At 50.6% G+C, this 19,616-nt stretch overlaps 1 protein-coding gene and 2 long non-coding RNA genes across 10 annotated transcripts in view; 2 read left to right on the top strand and 1 right to left on the bottom strand.

The window, feature by feature from the left end:
• LOC135297685 (uncharacterized) overlaps positions 1 to 18,603 on the bottom strand; it is a 68,643-nt gene extending 50,040 nt beyond the window's left edge. Inside the window, exons 1-2 of one of the 5 annotated variants that reach the window (XR_010359607.1) lie at positions 18,393 to 18,603; positions 17,247 to 17,353 (exon numbers count right to left, since the gene is read on the bottom strand). This is a non-coding gene — a long non-coding RNA (uncharacterized LOC135297685). Of the gene's footprint in view, positions 1 to 3,470; positions 3,487 to 5,094; positions 5,116 to 14,437; positions 14,456 to 17,246; positions 17,354 to 18,392 lie in introns of those variants that run through there. The other 4 variants (XR_010359605.1, XR_010359611.1, XR_010359609.1 and 1 more) reach the window with 4 other exon arrangements.
• LOC135297686 (uncharacterized) lies at positions 5,493 to 10,188 on the top strand. Its single transcript, XR_010359614.1, has 3 exons — positions 5,493 to 5,545; positions 8,699 to 8,832; positions 10,064 to 10,188. It is a non-coding gene; the product is annotated as an uncharacterized LOC135297686 (long non-coding RNA).
• Positions 18,604 to 18,682: 79 nt separating the features above from the next.
• The window catches only part of RALGAPA2 (Ral GTPase activating protein catalytic subunit alpha 2), a 94,553-nt gene continuing 93,619 nt past the window's right edge, over positions 18,683 to 19,616 (top strand). For all 4 annotated transcript variants that reach the window (XR_010359604.1, XM_064415454.1, XM_064415453.1 and 1 more), the window contains exon 1: positions 18,683 to 18,877. Coding sequence is in view for 3 of the 4 variants with exons in the window: in XM_064415454.1 (XP_064271524.1) it covers positions 18,772 to 18,877 (106 nt within the window). In the remaining variant the exon portion in view is untranslated. The remainder of the gene's footprint in view (positions 18,878 to 19,616) is intronic.

Genomic DNA, 19,616 nt, shown 5'->3' with positions numbered 1-19,616 from the left:
TGGGAACAGAGCTATTGATTCCAGTAACAAAGGGCACTATATACACTACAGTGGGTTTGCTCTTTTTAGCCTGGGAAAATTGATTTTCTTAAACTTTCCCTTGAACCTGCAGTAGGGTTTAATCTGAACCTAAAGGAGCCTTTTAAGAACTCCCATAAATTAAAATGATATCTCTTCATTTGCCACATTTTGGGTTCCTGCTGTTCCAGCAGAACCACGAGAAACGCTGGAGAAAGAGGTGGGAGGAAGTGATAAGGGCATTTTGTGACAGCTTCCCTGCACACGTTTGTTTCCACACATTGGAAGTAACACGTAAACATTTAGATGTTTGTTTCCATACATTAGAAACAACATGCAAACACTGAAAGTAAGCGAGGCAAAACATCAAGACAGCTTAATAATACTGCGAGACTTAAAGGCTGAAATTTAGCAGGGGAAGAGAAAGATGAAGGCTGCAGCAGTGCAGGAGATAAGAGGCTCCTCAGAACCCACCTGGGAGCCAAGAGCAGGAGCGGGGCAGCGGGGAGGCACTGCTGGGCTCTGCTGTCACCCTGGGCACAGCTGTCCCACAGGAGCCTGACCTGTTTTGGTTTACTGTCACACCAAAGGCAGGTGGCACATGGAGCAGCACCTGTGGAGGGGCTCAGGGGTTCAGGCTGTGTGCCCGGGCGGTGCAAGGCTGGCAGGGGACAGCCACCTTTAAATCCACCTGCAGGTAAAGGGAGGTGGTGCCCGGCCTGGAAACACCCAGACACCTGTTTTACATGGCAGGGTGCCTGAGGACCAGGCAGATGTGACCCCTCACACCCCATCTCTGTGACCATGGGTGAAGGTGTGACCCCTCACAGCCCATCTCCATGACAGTGGGTGAAGGTGTGACCCCTCACACACCATCTCTGTGACCACGGGTGAAGGTGTGACCCCTCACACCCCATCTCCATGACCATGGGTGAAGGTGTGACCCCTCACCATCTCCATGACCATGGGTGAAGGTGTGACCCCTCACACACCATCTCCATGACCATGGGTAAAGATGTGACCCCTCACACCCCATCTCCATGACCATGGGTGAAGGTGTGACCCCTCACACCCCATCTCCATGACAGTGGGTGAAGGTGTGACCCCTCACACACCATCTCCATGACAGTGGGTGAAGGTGTGATCCCTTACACACCACCTCTGTGTCACTGGCCCCGTGGAGGTGTCACCCTGCCCAGGCAGCCACACACGTGGTGTGCCCATGGTCTGTTTACAGCTCCCACACACCGTCTCCTTTGTGGCCCCACTGAAAACCCGCAGTGTGCAGCACACCACTGTGCATTTACGCTGTTGTTTTCCCCTCAGTAAGGCAGTAAATGACCTTTTATTCAAACAACAATTCCTAAAACAAAACCAAAAGCCAGCCCCTGGTCAGATGTGTGCGCGGCGAGGCAGGGTTTGTTATTTAAGCAGCAGCCAGACTGTGTGCTATGCAAACAAACCCCACGCTCTGTTCTCCCAACCTCCTGCTGACTTTGCAACTAATTTTGTTAGCGAGGAGAACACACTGCGCCTGACATCAATGCAGCAAAGAGCCCGGAGACGTTTGTTCATAACTTTGTAACAAACATTGATCAATCGATTTTTTGCCTGCGTGGGGAGGGAAAAGCCCACAAACAAAACAAAACACATATGGGGAGATTTTTTTTAATGGCACAAAGGGCAATTAGGAACCCAACCTTCCAGTGAAATGAGATTCCTTACAGTCCTCTGTGCTTTTAAGTCTTCCCCTTATGCTCAATAGAAGCAAAATCTACTGCCAAGCCTACAAAGGAGGAAAAAAATCAGCTGCAACCAAGAGATGGTTGGTGGGCCTGGCGCAGCATTTCTGAACGCAACAGAACAAAGACAGGTGAAGGCTCCTGACAAAGTGAAGGACACCCTACCCCACGTGCACAGTCTTTTGTGCCGTGTATCAGATCAATGCAGAACCAGCAAAACAGAGAGAACGCTAATTAGCTATCAAAAATAACTAAGTGCTGTGTAAACATGAGCGTATTTACCCAAGCCCACTCCTCCAGCTGTGCACCACAGCAGCACAGAGGGACCCCGGAGCTCCTCACCTGGCCAGGCAGGACAGGTGGCTCGAGGATCCATGGTGGCACAGCTGAGCCAGCCTGCTCACAGATCTAGGCAAAACTTGATCTGAGCATGTTTCAGCCAAGCTCCAGCCCTCAGCCTGGACATTTCATCTCCCTGCATAGCACTGCTGCCTGGCCCTAGGCAGGTCCCCAGGATCCTGCCCCTTTTCCCAATGTGCTCCTCAGCACTGTGGGGTCAGCAGCCTCCCACCCCTCTCCTGCACGGCAGGACTGTCCGACAGCCCTGGGATGCTGCAAAGACACAAACCCACCTGGAACGGGAACTCCCACTGGAGGGAGGCTGAACCTGGAAAACCAAACAGCTCGGACACTGCAGGACCCAGGGAAAACACCCACTGTATGCAAGAGGCCAGGGCTGCCAGACACAGCTGCAGGGAAAACAGCATTTTTATTTCAGATACAACAGCAGCCAGTGGAGAAGAAAGATGAAGCACAACTTCCAAAGTTGACTCTTGCAGCCTGACAAACAGCTCACAATACTTCCCTGGCAAGCAGCTGTGACCTTCTTTTTCCTTTGGAAACAGCCCTGAGGTTTCACTGACACAGACCATCACCTGTTCATTAGCAGGTCCCTGAGGAGGGAAATGCCACGGGGTGATTCCAGCAGTGCCAGGCTGCTCCCCGTGCTCAGCACTGGCTCAGGGAAGGCGGCTCAGACTGTGTCCCTCCTATGGCCGGTGACATTTAGCCGGTCCCTGGGAGTGCTGAGCCACGGAGCCCCTGGCTGTCAATCTCCTGCTCTGCATCTCTGGGGGCTGTAAGAGCCCCTCACAGCAGCACCCCCTGCCAGCCCTGCCCTCTGCCCGCCTGGTTCCACACAAACCTCTGAGACCCTCTGCTCCAAGTCCAGCCCTGCAGCCGCTCTGCCCGGAGCTGCCCGAGAGCAGGCGGCGGCACTGGGCAGGGAGAGCAGGAGTTTAGTGTTGCCCTTGATAAAATGAGTCCTCCTAATAGCTCTGAGCACTTCTACACTTATAAATTTTCATAAAACAGCACAGCCTAAAAGATTTCTGGCGGTGGCTGACAAGAGAAAACAGGAATGCTTTCCACAGGTTGACCAGATGAGCACTTGGGTCCTGCTGTGCTCGCAGGCTCAGGGGCTCAGCCCCAGTGAGGCAGCCTCTCCCCAGGGCTGGCAGAGGCTGCTGTGGCTCACACAGGCTGAGGAGCCACTCAGTGGAGCCCAGAGCAGCACCACTGATCCCGGCCGAGGGCTTTGGGAGCCCTGTCCCCTGCGTGGCCTGCTCCGGACGCCGGCGGCACAGGCCGGCCGGCCTCTGTCCCTCTGGCCTGCACAAGCTGCATTCTGCCCCGCCGCTATTTACTCACAGCCACAGATGTTGACACAACAAAGAGCTACAGACAGACGGACAGAACAGCAGCAGTGTTGCGGCGCAGACACTGCGGGCTCTATTCTTCAGGGAAGCGCCTCTGACTTCCCCACCCAGCCCTGCGATTGCTTTGGAAATCATCTGGGCTGGTGCAGCTCGCTTTCCTGTCGTGGGACAAAGCTGGTGTGAGAGAACATCAGCTTTGCTGTTTGTCTCTGTGCTGAACGGAACCCTTATCAGGCCACAGAAAAACCAATTGTTTCAAATCAAGGCGCTGGAAGCTTGGGGATGCACTGGCAGTGTGCAGCTTCTGCTTGTCCCTCTGAGGGGCCACACAGGGAAAATCCTGGCTTTGCACTCTTTAGAGAGCCAAAATTAAAGGGATGACTTGTACCACAGAAAAAAACCCCTCACACCTAAATACTTTTTGGGACACACCACCTTGGATTTCAAAGCCTTGCAACTAGACATCAAAATGTTCAAACAGCTAAATGAAAACATTCTGAAAAACACAAGTGTCACATTCATATTTTCTGGAAAAATCCCTTCACCAGGATTTCTCTCCCGGGAAGCTGAGAAGCCTCAGAGAAAAAGGAAAACAATATTATCTCATTTGCTTCTCCTGTGTTTTTCTGCTTTGGAATGTGGTTTGGACATTGTTTACCAACAGGTGATTGTTTGGTTTCATGTGAATTGTTTTGACTCAATAGCTAATTGGGGCCAAGCTGTGTCGGACTCTGGAGAGAGTAACAAATTTTCATTAGTAGCTTTTGGCCTTCTATCTGTATCCTTTCTGTATTCTTTAGTATAGCTTAGTATAGTTTAGTTTAGTGTTCTTTAATATAATATAGATCATAAAATAATAAATTAGTCTTTCTGTATTCTTTGGTATGTATAGTTTAGTTTAGTATTCTTTAATATAATATAGATCATAAAATAATAAATTAGCCTTCTAAGAACATGAAGTCAGATTCATCATTCCTTCCTTCGTCTGGGAACCTCACAAATACAAGACACAAGAGAGTGGCCAGAGGGGCAGAAGCACCTGCAGAAGGTGGCCAGAGCTGGGTGTGGGAGCTGTGCCAGCGAGGCTGGGCAGCACTGCCCAAACTCTGCACAGACTGTGCTTAGTGCTGCTCCGAGGTGCTCAGTCCTGCTCCCTTCCCAGCCAAGATGTGCTGGGATGTCCTGAGAGCTCCGTGCTGCCAGTGGCAGTGACACAGGCACTGACCCCCACTCCGAGTCCATCTGGGAAAGCCACAGCCCCACACCAAGCCCTGCAGGTCCAGGGCACTGCCGTGTCCCCACAGGCAGCCCGTGAGCACTCGGATGCCTCAAGCACCCTGCAAGCTGGAGAAGGGATTCAAGTTTTTAAACAGTTGTTTTTTTAAGCTTCTGGTGTGAACCAAAGTTCAGATCCTTCACAACTGGTAGGAAAAGATATTATTGCCTGGAACCATGCCCAGAAAAACTCCAAGCTGAGCTTCCTCCTGCCTGTGCTGGCTGCCAGCTCCCAGCGCTCCACCACGATGCCATCTGGTGCCCACAGGCAGAACGGCCAGGGCTTCTCCTGGGCAGAGTTTGGGAAATGTTCAGGGGGGAATCATCAGTCAAAAACTCACAGCATTTGTTCTGCTGGAAGATTAACATCATCCTTACACTGCACCAGTGTGCCTGAGTGCCTCAGGCTGGGCTGCAAGGAGAACACGGGTAGCAGTCACACCCAGTTTTGCTGTTGCCTGCCCTGGATGGGGATTTGCAGCGTTGCACTGCAGATATCCCTGCTGCTGGAGAGCTGCCCTGGCACAGCACACGGCCCCGGAGCAGCCGCCCATCCCACAGCCACACACCAGCGGTCCTGAAGGGGCTGTAAAGAGCCCTTGTGAAGAGCAAATAAATGAGTTGACTTCATAAAGAAAAGCAGGGAGCCAAGTATCCTCCTTCCCTCAGAGAAATGAGACTGATTATGAGGTAGGTGAGCTTTGGAGGACCTGACAGCAGCAGCTTTGTGCGGGGTGTTCCTCAGGCTGTGGCTGGTGGCCAGCAGACCCTGTGCCAGGACAGTGGCCACAGGTGAGCTGCTCTGACTGGCCCTGTCACCCCCCAGGGTCCCAGCACCTCACAGGTCCCTCCCCTGGACTGGGTGTTGCAGCAGGCATAGCTGGTGACACGCCAGTCCTGGGAGAACCCAGAATTCTCTTAAATTTAGCCAGTTTTGCCATCTCCAAAGCAATACACCAGGAAATAAACTCGGCACCCTTCTGGAGATCTTGCAGGATGCTGTTTCCAGCATCCCTGGGGATCATTGAGACCTGCCAGTTGATTTACACTGGATAAAACCAGCTTGTCCCCATCACCAGTACACTATTGCTTGGACAGCACACTGGTAGGTCCTGCTGTACCCCAGAAATGCACTCCTTCCTTCACCACGCTCTGCAAACATTTCCCACCACAGGCCAGGGAAAGTGGAGGAGAGGAGTGGCTGGGTCAGAAGCTGGGGATCTCCCGCCACGAGCACCAGCAATGCTGGATGCACAGAAACCAAAACAGATCCCCAGGGAGGAAAGGGGAAACACGAGGCAAGATGTTTTCCAAACAATCCACAGGGAGCATCCGAGCCTGAAGCAAACACACAAACTTACTGAGTTTATCCACCAGCACCAAACAATGCAGGAGGAGGAGATGTTCATCCCTACAGCTTTTTTTTTTTTCAGTCCAGGGAAACAAATGTACATTTTTTACATGGAAAAGGTGATAAAATCCTACCGCAGCTCCTGTGGGAGGCCAAGTGTCCATCGAGCCGCATTTCAGGGCTGAGTGACTGGTCCCTGAGAAGCGCCGGGCAGATTTATTTCCTGGTGCACATTGCCACCTCGTGGCTTTCCTCCGACTTCCAGAGGAGGCTGCAGGAGTCAGAGCTGCACATGGGAAGTTGTTTGGAAATACTTCCATTTGTTCCATCACACCCTGCAGATGCAGAATGGCCAGGCTCTGAAATAACACTGGTTATGGTTACAGAGCTCAGCCTCGGCAGCTTTAATTCCATAGCAATGTTTTCCCCGGCTCCAGTTTGTATTGTCTGACATTATGGTAGGAGATAGAATCAGGCAACTAAAGAATTTTACACAGAAAAACTATAAATAATTAATTAAACTCCCCAGCAACTGTATCTTCTGCATTTCTCCTGTTCCTCTGCTAATTCCTGGGGAAGTTAAACAGGTATGTTAGCTGCATAATTATTTGTTTGCAGAGGAGGTTGACACTGGTTTACAGAGTACAGACAACCATGTAATTCCTCTGTAGCTACATGGTAATTATTGCACTATTATAGAGTAATTAAACATGCAAATAAGCATTAAACCAAGGGGTCTGTATGGTTGCTGCCAACAACTGCAGGACAGAAAATCAATGGTAAATCAAATTACAGCGTACTACAGCGGTACCAGCTATAGCAGGTAGTTAGAGAGCATCATCTTTTACACTGCAAGCCATTTTTGTAGCTTTTCTGGCTGCACAAGTGTCCGGCCTAATGACCCAGGAGAGATCTAATTTTGCAAGTTCTCTATGTGGGTTAATCATTTTGTCATCCCATTATGCCTTTCCTTTTCCCGAGGATGGAAACAAATCCATCACCAATTCTGAGACTGGTACAAACCCTCCAGAAAAGAGTTCTCCAGAGCTCTGTGACAAATAAGCCTGGCTTTGCCCCAGTCGGTTTCTTTAAGAGATAAATCTGAATATGATCATACCCCTGTCCAGCTGTGAGCTCGCTGCCCTAAACACAAAGTTCTTTGCTGCACATTAAAGCCAAAATGTTCACAACACCCCTCAAGCCTGAGCTACAACGAGACCTCAGACCGTGTGAGAGGTAGGACCTGACAAACTCAAATCTCAGGTTCATTTTTGCCCAGAGATTCTCCTCCTGCCTTTTTTTACTTTTGTGAATGTTTGAGCACAACCTACCCCTAAAACTAGGGGGCTGTGTATGAAAAAGAAGCTTCCCCAAGTAAACCAGTTGTATTTTTACTCCAAGTTTGCATCCGAGCCTGTGCACCAAGCAGGCTCAGAAGGACCTTTAACACCTTTAACACCCTTTCCTAGGGATGGCTCCTGCAGCCCCGAGGGCAGCCACAGGGCACTCTGCCCTGTCATGCTTACTGAAAGGAATATCTGCCCCAAAATAGCAGCTCCCTCAATGTAGTCAGCAACTTCCACTGCAGAAGCATCTCTGCTATGCCCTGGCTGTGAACAGTGACGTGGCTCTTGCACTAGTCCAAAATGCACAAAACCAGACTTGGGCAAGCTGGCATGAGCTGTGGCCACTGCATTTTCTGCAACTACTTGACACACGTGGCACGCTTTTCCAGCCATAGCTCTTAATGTTTGACAAAGACAAATAAATACCACAAACCATTTACACCCAGGGCCAAAATACTGCCGTTTCCACCTTCTTTTGTCCCCTCCAGTGGGCTCTTTGCAGGGCTCAATCCCACACCTGCTGCAGTCCAGGGGAAGCCCTGCCTCCATCCCAGGGGAACCTGGATCAGGGCCCAACATAAAGGCAGGAATTAATGAAAGCCATTTCCCTTGCACTTGTCTGCAATGAGCTGTTCCTCACACAGTTGCCCCTCCTGACGCTGTGCTGCCATTGCCAAGACACAGGCACTTGGTTAAACCTTGTTCAGAAACCCTAGCACAATTTCAGATATTTATACATATTCATTCCCAGTGACCAGCGGAAACAGACACGTTTATTGCGACCACAGACAGACTTTGAGATGCATACCAAGGCTCTTCTGACCCTTGGTTCCCTTATTTTGTTTTCAAACACAGAAATCCTGCACGGTTTAAAAGCAGCCTCTTACTACCTTTAATGCATATATTTGCTAAGGCAGCAACCATAATCACAGCCACTGTTACCCTTCCCTTGCTCTGCCCCCTCACTTAGCAACCAGTCTGAGTGCTGCCAGAATTATTCTTGGCCTGCCAAGGAAACTATTTCTGTCCCCTGAATTTCATTTCCTAGCAGAGTTTAATTTATATTTTGATGCTTTCTGGTTGTCATGAAAACCCTCCTTCCCCTGCTAATGACAAGGTTCTCTGCAGCCTCCTGCTTCCACTCTGCAGATCCCAGTTTCTACCTCCATCCCTGGGACTGCATGCACCCACGGCTTGCTGAGGATCACTCACTTGTCAGCATGCGTGCCAAAAATAACATCTTTTCAGATTTCATCCATTGGTATCTCACAGGAGACTTCTGAGGAGAAAGGAGTTTTCCTGCCTCTACGCTGAGGACAAATCCAAGCAGCTGGAGCTCCCTGCAGAGGGAGCAGGCTCTCCATCCCATCACAGCCAGGGATGTGAGTGGAAGTCCCACGTTTTGGACAAGCATATGGCATCTGTCACCAAACTTACCTGCAGTCCCTTGCCAGCTCCATCAGGGTACCTTGCTCTCTGTGTGGGAACTAAACAGAATTCTTGACTCGTGCTCCAGGTTCCCTCACCAGCACACCTGCAGAAGGAAAATAACTTTCCCACACTGCTAAACTTTCCTGGAATATTGGCCCAGTAGTGCTGGAAACAAGAGCTTTGGGCCAAGGGACTTGGAGGGGGTCAGACCGTCGCATTCTCCTCCCAGGACATCCTGCTCCAGCACATGCTGGTTCTTGTGGATGCCCACAGGAAAGGATGGAGCTCCTGAAGGCAGGCAGGCATTTTACCCTCTCACACCCCCAGCACAGGCCCCCTGAGTCAGAGCAGTACTGCAGGGACCTCCCGCACCCTGCAGAAACCCATGAGCTCCACCTGTATCCTGCTTTCCACACCTCACGGTGGGTGACTCCCAGGAAAACACCAGACCTTGCCAATGGCATCACCAGCAGGTGCCAAAGGGATTTAAACTTTCAAGCTGCCAAGAGGAAGGAAACACCTCTGTAATGTGAGCCCAGCACACGCCACACACAAGCACTCACAGCCAGCAGCACCTGGGGTACACGGACACGTGGCAGGACCTGCTTTTACCAGGTCTCACCTGCTTTTTACACCAAAGCAGCTCCTCCACGGGCTCCTGAGGATCTGCTCCCAGCTCCACAGGCTTCTCTACTGCTCCTTTGTGCCTTAGGGCCCTTCAGAGCACACCAGCCCAGCCCTGGGTTTTGCCCCTCTGCCTCCTCTCCAGGTAACCAGGAATGCTGGCAAAGCCAGGGCAGAGCGGGGGAGCTGCTGCCTCTTCCCCTCAAACACAGCTTTCCCTGCACGGGGTGCAGCTGGGCACTGCATGGGAATAATTTGTCAAACACTGAACTGGAACTGTGGATAAGAATCATGCTTTTTGTACAGAAAATTGAAAATGAAATAGTGCCTAGAACTGCAGCTATTACACGGCACATTATCTTGGAGGGCTTTGGTGTAATTTAGATAAAACACCATATCTCTGATTTCAGAAATGTCAACATCATTCTAAATGTACATGTGTTTTTCCATCCGTTTCCTGTGAAGACTTAGAACTCCATGAGCCTCTCTCTCTCTCTCTTGTTCTCTCCATTTTCTTTTTAAATTGGCAAATGAGTATTCCATCTTTCAAAATTTCAGGTACATTGTTATATGTGGGAAAAGTGCATGTTCAGAGATGGCCCTGAATGGCTCCATTATGGATCTCATCAGCTGTGGTACGCTTTCTGAAATAAAATCTATGCATTTGGATGAAACAGAAAAAATTAATACCAGAACAAGGATGAACTGTTTCACTTCTCTCCTGTGCCCCTCATATTCATGTTGCACTTCATCCCTAGTGCTCTGCACCTTTTCTTCAAACCTCCTTCAAAGAGGAAAACACACAAACTGGAATACAGAAAATTCCATTCTAGCACACAAATCCCCCTGTTTTTGGTGGCCCAGGGTATCTGCAGAGGCTGTGCAGGCTCCATCCCTGGACATATTCCAAAAGCCAACCAGGCACAGCCCTGAGCTCCCTTCTCTGGGTGCCCCTACCTGAGCTGATCCCCAGAGGCACCACCCTCTGTGTGGGCTCTTGTTTCATTGTAAGTTCATTGGAAAATGTGTACAATCAACATGAATTTTATCTGCTACTTGCCATCTCCAACCTCTCATCAGGTTTCAAGAGTGTCTTACACTCTCCTGCTAATTGTCCTTCAATGGCTTCACAGTGTTCTCCTGGGAGAAGGGAAAACAGGGTTGGCACAAAAAGCCACAGGGATGTGCCTCCTGCAAATGCCAGAAAGCCAAGAACGAGGAGGAGGAAGGGAGGGTCAGGCAAGGGGGCTTTGTTGTTGTGGCTGCTTCACTTCCAGCACTGCCAGCTTTGGCTCTGCTTGCCTTTACCCAAATCAGCAGCTGGGCAAAAGGAACAGGGTTTCCCCCCCAGCACATTTACATTCTCATTTAATTCTCAGCAGCCCCTCCTTTCCCTACCTGGGAGCTGGAGCACACAGCCCAGGCTGAGGGAAATCCCCAGGCAGTGTGCAGGAGGGTCCTGGCAGGCTCTTATCCTGGTGAAAATGCCCTGGGAGTGGATAAAGGTGCAGATCCCCACCACATGGCTGTTTGCAGTGACACCTGAGCACCCCAAGTACTTGTGGCTGTCCACCACTCTCAACAGTGCATGATACGAATTTCTAATTAGATTAAGGTTGATCAAAAATACAGAATGAATTTCCATTCTTCTTTTTTACAAAACCAAACACTTTGTGAGACATGCCATCGCCATCTAAGCCTTCAGCTTAGCTTTTAGCAACTCCTTACATTAAGTCTTGCCACTTCCAAAGTGCCATGGACAGTTCTGGGCACCTTCACTCACTGCTCCTGCACACACACACGGAACCAACCCAGGGAATGTTTATAGGGATGCAAGTCTGCAGCTTCAATTTACAAGTTCATTAACAGTGTCCCTGCAAAGAGCAGTTTTTTCAGTTGGAGCCCTAATTAGCAATGAATTCTCATTATTTTTCATTGAAATCCCAAAGCAGCTTTGGCACATTCTCTTTGTTCTCTTGAAAACGGGGAAGTGGAGAAGCGTAAGGAAGATAAAGACAGAGCTGATGATACACTGGGGGGGTGTTTTCTCCTTGAGCCATTCTTCCACTTTAACACATTTTGCAGCAATTTTTGTTACTGTTTAAGGTTTGAAGAACTATCTGTTTCCATAAAGAAGCACTAACACCACTGTTGGCTGCCCCCCATCCTCCCCAGAAGGACGTGTCCCTGGGATAAGGTGCACCCTGTGACGAGGCTGGATCTTCATTCTGTGCTCAGGCAAAGCCTCCATCGATGTCCAGAGGCATTTTCCGAGTTGGGGGGGGGCACAAACCCAAACCGTGGCCATGAGAAAAGGCCTGAGAAACAGCCAAGCACCCCCTGACTGCAGAGCAGCAGCTCCGACAGGGAAATGTTAATCAGGGGGAGAGCTTTGCCAAAGCTTTCATTATCCCCGATGAGGTCAGGGCCTGGAGCAGGCAGCTGGCACTGCCACTGTTTCCTGGCAGCTCCAAGGAATGGCTCAGGCTCAGGCAGAGGTGGCTCTGAAGGTGATGGGCTCTCAGAGGCTGCCTGAGCAACCCCCCACATTTAGTACCTGTCAGGCACTCACTCCTGTTCCTCCAGAGATGTAAATGAAAGTATCAAGCAACTATAAATCTAATTTTTCCTTGGGTTTGAGTTCTTTCGTGGCCCAAGCGCTTTGGAAGGGCCACTGTAGGAAAAGAATCTGTCCCAGTAAATTTGATCACTCCTTTTTAGTGCAGATAATAAGCAAATAATGGAACACAGACATCAATTTTCCCCAGAGAAGAACAGTGCAGCACCTGGGGCATCTCTCCCCCATCCAACCTGCACTGCATCCACTCCTGGAGTCGTGTGGCAGCACAGGGACATCTCACCCTGGCAGGGCACTGAGGAACACTGGCACAGCAGGAAATGGGTGCCCTGTGCCCACCCTGGTGACAAGCAGAACTCAGCACTGGGGAGAGGAGTTGGGCTGTTGGACCATGCTGGTGGCTGCTCCAAATCCAAAGATGTTTTGGGCTCTTGGCAAATTCTGATTGTTTTTTTGCCAGAGGGATGGATAATCATCACATTGTTTCCACAGTCATTCTACAAATTATTTTGATAATAAGGGACCTCCTGTGACATTAAGTACATTTTAATTACAACATTGTCTGTAATGCATATATCTAATTGCAAATAATTATTTTATCATATTTTGTCTGTAGGCCTGTTAGATGCATCAGATATTATCTTCTGACTCAGTGGTACAGGTTAATTAAAATTTCTCTTTTAATACTGTTTCAAAGCCAACCACATAATTTCATCTGAACACCAGCTGTGTTGGTAAAAAATTATTTTTTGTTATTTTTTGTCATGCTTGTCCATGGAGGAAAACCCGAGCTGTTTCTGCAGGCTGTAATTACTGCACTGCTTTCTGCAGTCGTTCATTTGCAAAGGAAGAAAAGAAGGAAGAATATGTCAACATCAGTGGCCAGTGGTTGCTTTGTGCGTTACTGGTTCATTTTGAAGGATTTTTTGTTCTCCTTCTCATGTACAAAAAAGCATTTGAGATCTTCTCTTCAGAAGGAGAACTGAAGATACCACACAGCCTGGTTTGTCAGAATAAACTGCACTCAGGGCTAAGACAATCAGAGTGGTCATTCCGGGTGTTAACAAAGCCCAGCTTAAGGGCGATCCCAGCCAGCTGCTTCCTTCCTCATTTATTTTTCCTCTGAGTGATAAAGACCCAACACAAGATGGGAGAAAAATGAAAATATGAACATAATGTTAGTCAAAGAAAAAAAAAATAGTTTAGGTTAAATACACAGCAATAGAAATTCAAGAAAGCCGAGGAGGGGACAAGAGGAAAACAAAGACTCTTTCTGCAGGTGGCAGGACCCTTCCTCTGTAACTTGCAGGAACAAGTGACCCTTTTTTCACCCTCTGAGCATCATTTGCTGGGACCAGAAGTGTTTCTGCGAGCCTGCCCATCAGCACCTCGGCGCTCTTTCAGACCCCACACACTGTGCCCATGCAGGCAGAGCCAGCCCCGGGGACACACGGCCGGCAGGGACAGGGTTAACAGCGTCCCCAAAGGAGGGGAGCGGGGCTCTGCCTCACCCGGCCAGAGGTGAACGCTGCCAGGAGGAAATTGCTGCTGCAGCTCCACCGAGATCACGAGTGACCTTTCCTCTTGGAGAGGGGTGAAGTAAACAACACTTATCTGGGATTTAATGCGGTTGAGACAAGCAGCACTTTATCTCCGCTCCCAAGGAGCAGGGAAGCACAGGGATGATTTTCCTGTTTTTTACCGTGTAAGCCATCTCTCAGGCCAGCCCTCAAGTTGAGCTGAAACATTTCCTCATGGAAAGATCTCGGTTGGAGCAGTAGGTTATGGGCTTGCACAACGTGCCACAAACTTCTTGGCGCAGTTCAGCCTTTGGCAAAGGCAGTCTGAGCTCTCCTTAGTGGGTTGATATTTTTACTCCATGAAATTTTCACATCCTTCATACCGTTTCCTTTAGGAAGGTATCAGGGGACATGCAATCCCTGTTCTTTCTATTTTGGAATTTTTTTCCATCAGTAGACATAAATCCTTCCCTTTCCCCCTCAGCACAGTTGGAGATTCTGGCAGATGGAAATCTGACAGGGTTTTTTGACAGTGGATTTCTCCTGTCTATCATTTTTACTATAAGAATGACATCTGGCTGCCTTATAATCTGCAATGGGTGGAAATTTTCCACCAGGTTTTTCCTAAATAAAACTCCACAGGCCAAGGGACAGTGAGAATTCCTTTGGGTGCCAAATGAGAAGGGCTGGAGAAGACCCTCACTGAGGGTTAAGTGGATGAGGCACCTTTGCCTCCATAAACTCCAAACCTTTGCATAAGCTGACCCACGAAAAGCAGGCTGCAGGATCCAGACTTAGAGGAAATCAGGCATTTAGCAGAAATTCAGCACTTACTGTGTGGTTTGAGCCTGGAGCAGAGCTTTGCAGGAACAGGGGTCCACGCCTGCATGCCCTACAGGAACACTGTCAGGAAAATAACCCCTCAAACCCGGAGCCTGCTGGAAAAGTCTTTTCCACATGCTTAGTCATAGCCGGGCAGAGAGGGCAGAGCCTCATTTCCTTATGCAGCACGCTGGCACAGCACCAAAGCTCTGCCAAGCTCCTGCACATGAGCCAGGAGCATCCAGGGAGCTGATTCTAATAAGGAGCTCAGGCACCTTAATGGATGTGCTGGACCAAGGATATGCAAGAGGACACGAAACCAACTTTGGAAACACAATTTGAAGCATTTGGTTTGAAGGACAGAAAGTCAGCACTGGCATTCCATGCTAAGGAAACCATTACCTCACCTGTAGGTTGTTCAGGAGGCAAGTCTCCCGTGTTTACTCTTTCCCTACCTTTTTTCCTGGGCTCAGTATAAAGTGTTATATTGACACAAGCAAGCGGAGAAGTTCCGTAATTTAATCTCTGCCATTAAAATTTCAGGCTCCACGGGAAAAGAAACCCTGCCTGTTCATCAGGTCCAGCGAAATTCAGGTGGCAGCTGGTGTCACATTTCCACAAACTCCACAAACTGCAGCACCAGGCTGCTTCCAGGATGGGGGGGGAGGAAGGAAGGAAGGGCACGAGCCGTGCAGTTCAGGGAGAGCGTGCTGGCCCGCGGTGCAAACACATATTAATAATTCAGGCCGTTCTATTTTGGACTGGGAATGTGCTGCCCCTCACCTGTACTGCTTGGGGCAAGGCCTGAAATAGAAACTCCTGTAGGAGCAGCCTGGAGGGCAGTGCCAGCACTGGCAGGGCAGTGCCAGCAGCCTGGCGGGGCGGGCACTGCAGGGACAGCCTCTGCAAGGTCAGCCCTTCCCTTTGGTCAGTGGGTCTTGGCTGAGCTGTGACACCCCAGAACTCTGATGGATGCTGGTCTTCCTCCCGTGGGCCCAGCCAGGCAGGCAGGGTCCTGCACGAGGAGGGATTTTCCCAAGGAATACTGGACCCCTGACCAGCGCTCCCATGCCTGTGCTGGGATTGTCACCTCCACACAGTGCTGGGGTGTCACTGTGATGTTTTATGAAAATCCTTTCGCTAGAATTTTCTCCTAAAAAGCTGAGAAGCCTCAGAAGAGAAATGTAAACAAGAATTATCTGATTGTTGTAGAATGTAGTCTAAAGATAGTTTACCAACAAGTACATCTTTGATTGGTCTCATGTGAATTGTTTTTACTTGATAACCATAGTCCAGCTGTGTCAAAGCTCTGAACAATCACGAGTTTTTATTATTCATTTCCTTTCCTAGCCTTCTGATGTATTCTTTTCTCTCTGTAGTTTAGTATAGCTTTAATATAATATTTTAAATATAATATAATAAATCAACATTCTAAAAAATACAGAGTCAAATTAATCTCTTCCCTCATCCTGGGACTTGCAAACACATCGAAACTGGGGCCTTTAACAGTTCAGTTCTGCCACAAGTGATTACTGCTCTGTTGCCTGAAGTGACTGCTTTATATAGATTTTACCTCAGATCCTGAAAGCTGAATGACCAAATCTCTTTCAGGAAATTATTCTACCTCAAGCACTGGCTTTCGGAAATGCATCATCTGACTTTCTGGGAAATTGCAAATGTTATATTGTTAGAAAACACAAGTCACAGGACTGCACAAGTGGTTCTCCTGCACAGGCTGAAGTCACTGCTGCAGGTTTACTGGCATTCTCTGGCTTGTGCTGTCCTGTGCCAGCTCCTAAGTGAATAATTTGAAAAGCTGTATTTGATGATGTTTGAACTCAAAGGGAGAGCAAGGACTGTCCTGGAGCACTGTGATTCCAGGCGTGGCATCTCTGTTCCCTGGAGCTTTTCACAGGCAGCACTTCCAGCACACCTCAAACCACTGAGTGCCTAAAGCTATGCAGTTTGGTGCTAAGGACCACAAAGATGCCCTGCTTATCACACCAGGTATCAGACATCAGAGCAGCTGTAGCACCATAGCTCCTGAATCTGCAATGGCTCCTTTTTCAACAAAGCATGAAAAAAAAGTGGAACAATCAGAAACCGCTAGAAGAGACAAACTGGAAGCTGTTAGTTTTGTAAATCAATTAAAATAAAAGGGGAAAAAAATAAACAAGAACAAGCCACGACTTCAGCCACGTGCTTCCTCAGCCAAGTACAGAAATTGATTTGTGCCAATGGAAGGGGAGAGCCAGAACAGCCCCATTCACTCTCCTCAGGAAGCTGCTGATGCTGAAATCACACCACATGACCCAAAATTTGAGACAATTGCTGGAGAATGATAACTGCTCCAGAAGGAGACAGTGTGTCATGGAGTGATGGGAAGGGTGTGCAATGGGTATTACCTGTGATGGGAAGGGTGTGCTACAGGAATTACCTGAGATGAGAAGGGTGTGCTACAGGAATTACCTGTGATGGGAAGGGTGTGCTACAGGAATTACCTGGGATGGGAAGGGTGTGCTACAGGAATTACCTGAGATAGGAAGGGTGTGCTACAGGAATTACCAGTGATGGGAAGGGTGTGCTACAGGAATTACCTGGGATGGGAAGGGTGTGCTACAGGAATTACCAGTGATGGGAAGGGTGTGCTACAGGAATTACCTGGGATGGGAAGGGTGTGCTACAGGAATTACCTGGGATGGGAAGGGTGTGCTACAGGAATTACCTGGGATGGGAAGGGTGTGCTACAGGAATTACCTGGGATGGGAAGGGTGTGCTACAGGAATTGCCTGGGATGGGAAGGGTGTGCAATAGTAATTACCTGTGATGGGAAGAGTGTGCAACAGGAATTACTGAGCTGGGCTCCAAGGCAAGGGACGATGTGACAGCAGGGAATTCTCTGTGGCTGACTCCAAGCATTCAGCCTTTCTGTGTAAGAAAAGGGATTAATCAGTTTTTTCATTTTCAACACCGTGCAACATCACTACCCATCTTCCTGACTCCAGCAAGTGATTTCTCACTTCTCACCACAGGGTTTGGGGGCACAGCCAGCCCCTGCTCTGCCCCCTCCAGAACCCAGCTGTGCTGCAGAGGGGGAGAGCTGTGCCACGCTCAAAAGCAGGGCGTGCAGGAGCACTGCCTGCAGCCCCCTCCTCCAGCCTGCTTCTTTATTTATGTATTTATTTATTTATGTATTTGTGTGCCCACTGCAACTTCCACGCAGAGCCTTTCCCTGCTCCTGCATGCACAGGGCCATCCCAGGGCTGGAGGAGCTGGGACTGCCCTGTCCCCAGTGGGATGTGTTCAGGGCTTGCTGCTCTGGTGACTCTGGGTCTCTGCAGCAGGAAGGATTGCTGAGAGGGCTCAGAGGAAGTGAGATGTGGCAGTGCTCTGTTTTCTGCTTCCAACAACAGTAATTCCTGTGACATTTTACTTTCTACACCAATTCATGGCTGAAAAAACAATTTCTATGTGACATGTAAATTGATTTTTAAGCTGTTTTGTTAAAAACTAAGGAGCATATATGCTATGCAAGCAACTTCCCTGAAACCCCTTGTTTTCTTTTTTTAGGACCACAGCCTGCTTTGAAACTTACTAGAATTTACATTTCAGCCCAGGAATTTTACTGAGAGCATCTGCTGGCTTCTGCCTCTGGGATGGATTGTGCTTTTGTTGTGTAACTACGAGCCTGCTCTTTCACCTTCCCTGTGTGTAAAGACAATATGTCTTTATATATTGATATACTTACAGTGCAAGTGGTTATTCAAAACCTGAATGTTTCCCAATGGAGATCTGCACTGGGAGAATATTTTCCCTGTGAGGATGGGGTGGATCCCTGGGAATGTCCAAGGCCAGGCTGGACAGGGCTTGGAGCACCCTGGGACAGCGGAAGGTGTCCCTGCCACGGCACTGGAAGGGCTTTAAGCTCCTTCCCACCCACGCCTGCGATTCCATGACAAGAGCCTACCTAGGAGCCAGCTCCCTACGGCGCCTCCATCCCAGCCGCGCTGCCGGGCATCCCCGCGGCTCTCCCGGGATGCTCCGCTGCGCATCGCGGGGCTCCCTGGAGCCGCGTGGGGCCCCGCCGTGCCCGGGAGCTGCCACCGGGGGGTCCCGGGGGGTCCCCGAGGGATTCCCGGGGGGTCCCGGTGGGTCCTGAGGGCTCCCGGGGGATCCTGAGGGCTCCCGGCGGCCGCCCCGGTGACGTCAGCGCCACGCCGCGGTGACGTCAGGAGCGGGGCGGGCGGCAGCTCCCGGCGCGCCCCGCGCAGAGCGGGGGGCGGGAGCGGCGGCGTGGGGAGCGCGCCCGGCGCTGCGCCTCCATCCCTGCCCGCCGTGCCGCCGGCATGTTCTCCAGGAAGAGCCACGCCGACGTCAGGAAATCCACGCAGAAGGCGCTGGACCCCAAGCGGGACGTGCTGACCCGCCTGAAGCACCTCCGCGCTCTGCTGGGTGAGCGGGGGGACGCGGGGCCCTCAGCCCCTCAGCCCCTCGGGGGTGCCCGGGCAGAGCCGCGGGCGGGGCTGCGAGCGCTGCTCGCCCTCCGCTGCGGTGCCCGGGGAGACAGCAGCCAGCCCGGGGTGGCAGCTGTCCGTGCTGTGGGCAGAGAGCCCCCGCAGCCGCAGGGGCAGCCCCTCCGTGGGGAGAAGGTGTGCGGTGCCCGGCGGAGCTCGCGTGTGCCGGGGCGCGCCTTGGGCTGGGCGCGGAGCCGCGGGGAAACGCGCAGCCCTGGTCAGTTTCGGAGACAGGCTGGCAGGAACTCTGCTCCTTGTCAATAGCATCGACTCGGGGCTCTGTGCTGGGGGTTTAAACTCCCAAAGAAGCCGCGGTGGGGTGCTTTGGGGCAAGGCTGGACGTGTCCCGGGGCGCCTTGCAGGTGGCGGCTTCCACGCTGGGCGCCGCGGGAATGAGATCCCGCTGTGATCCCGCTGAGGTGGAACGCCGCCGATGAGTTCCCGCTGTGATCCGTGGTTTCGGGTGGGCTCTGTTGGCTGTTCGAACGCGGCAGGGTCTCCTGAAGGGAAGGGGCTGTGCCCGGGCAGTGCTTCCAGGCGATGCCGGCGTGTTCCAGGTGCGGGCGATCATCGCCGCCGTGCCGCGCTTGTTCCCTGCGAGCTCCTGAAGGAGCCGCCTGGGGACACAGCACCGGCTACATGTGGCCTCTGTTGCTTTTAGTGACTTCTCAGTTAAA

The sequence above is a fragment of the Passer domesticus genome, chromosome 3 (genome assembly GCF_036417665.1).
Source record: "Passer domesticus isolate bPasDom1 chromosome 3, bPasDom1.hap1, whole genome shotgun sequence".
NCBI classification, from domain to species: Eukaryota; Metazoa; Chordata; class Aves; order Passeriformes; family Passeridae; genus Passer; species Passer domesticus.
The sequence above is the reverse complement of the archived record's forward strand: the minus strand, read 5'-3'. Positions and strand labels throughout refer to the sequence as shown.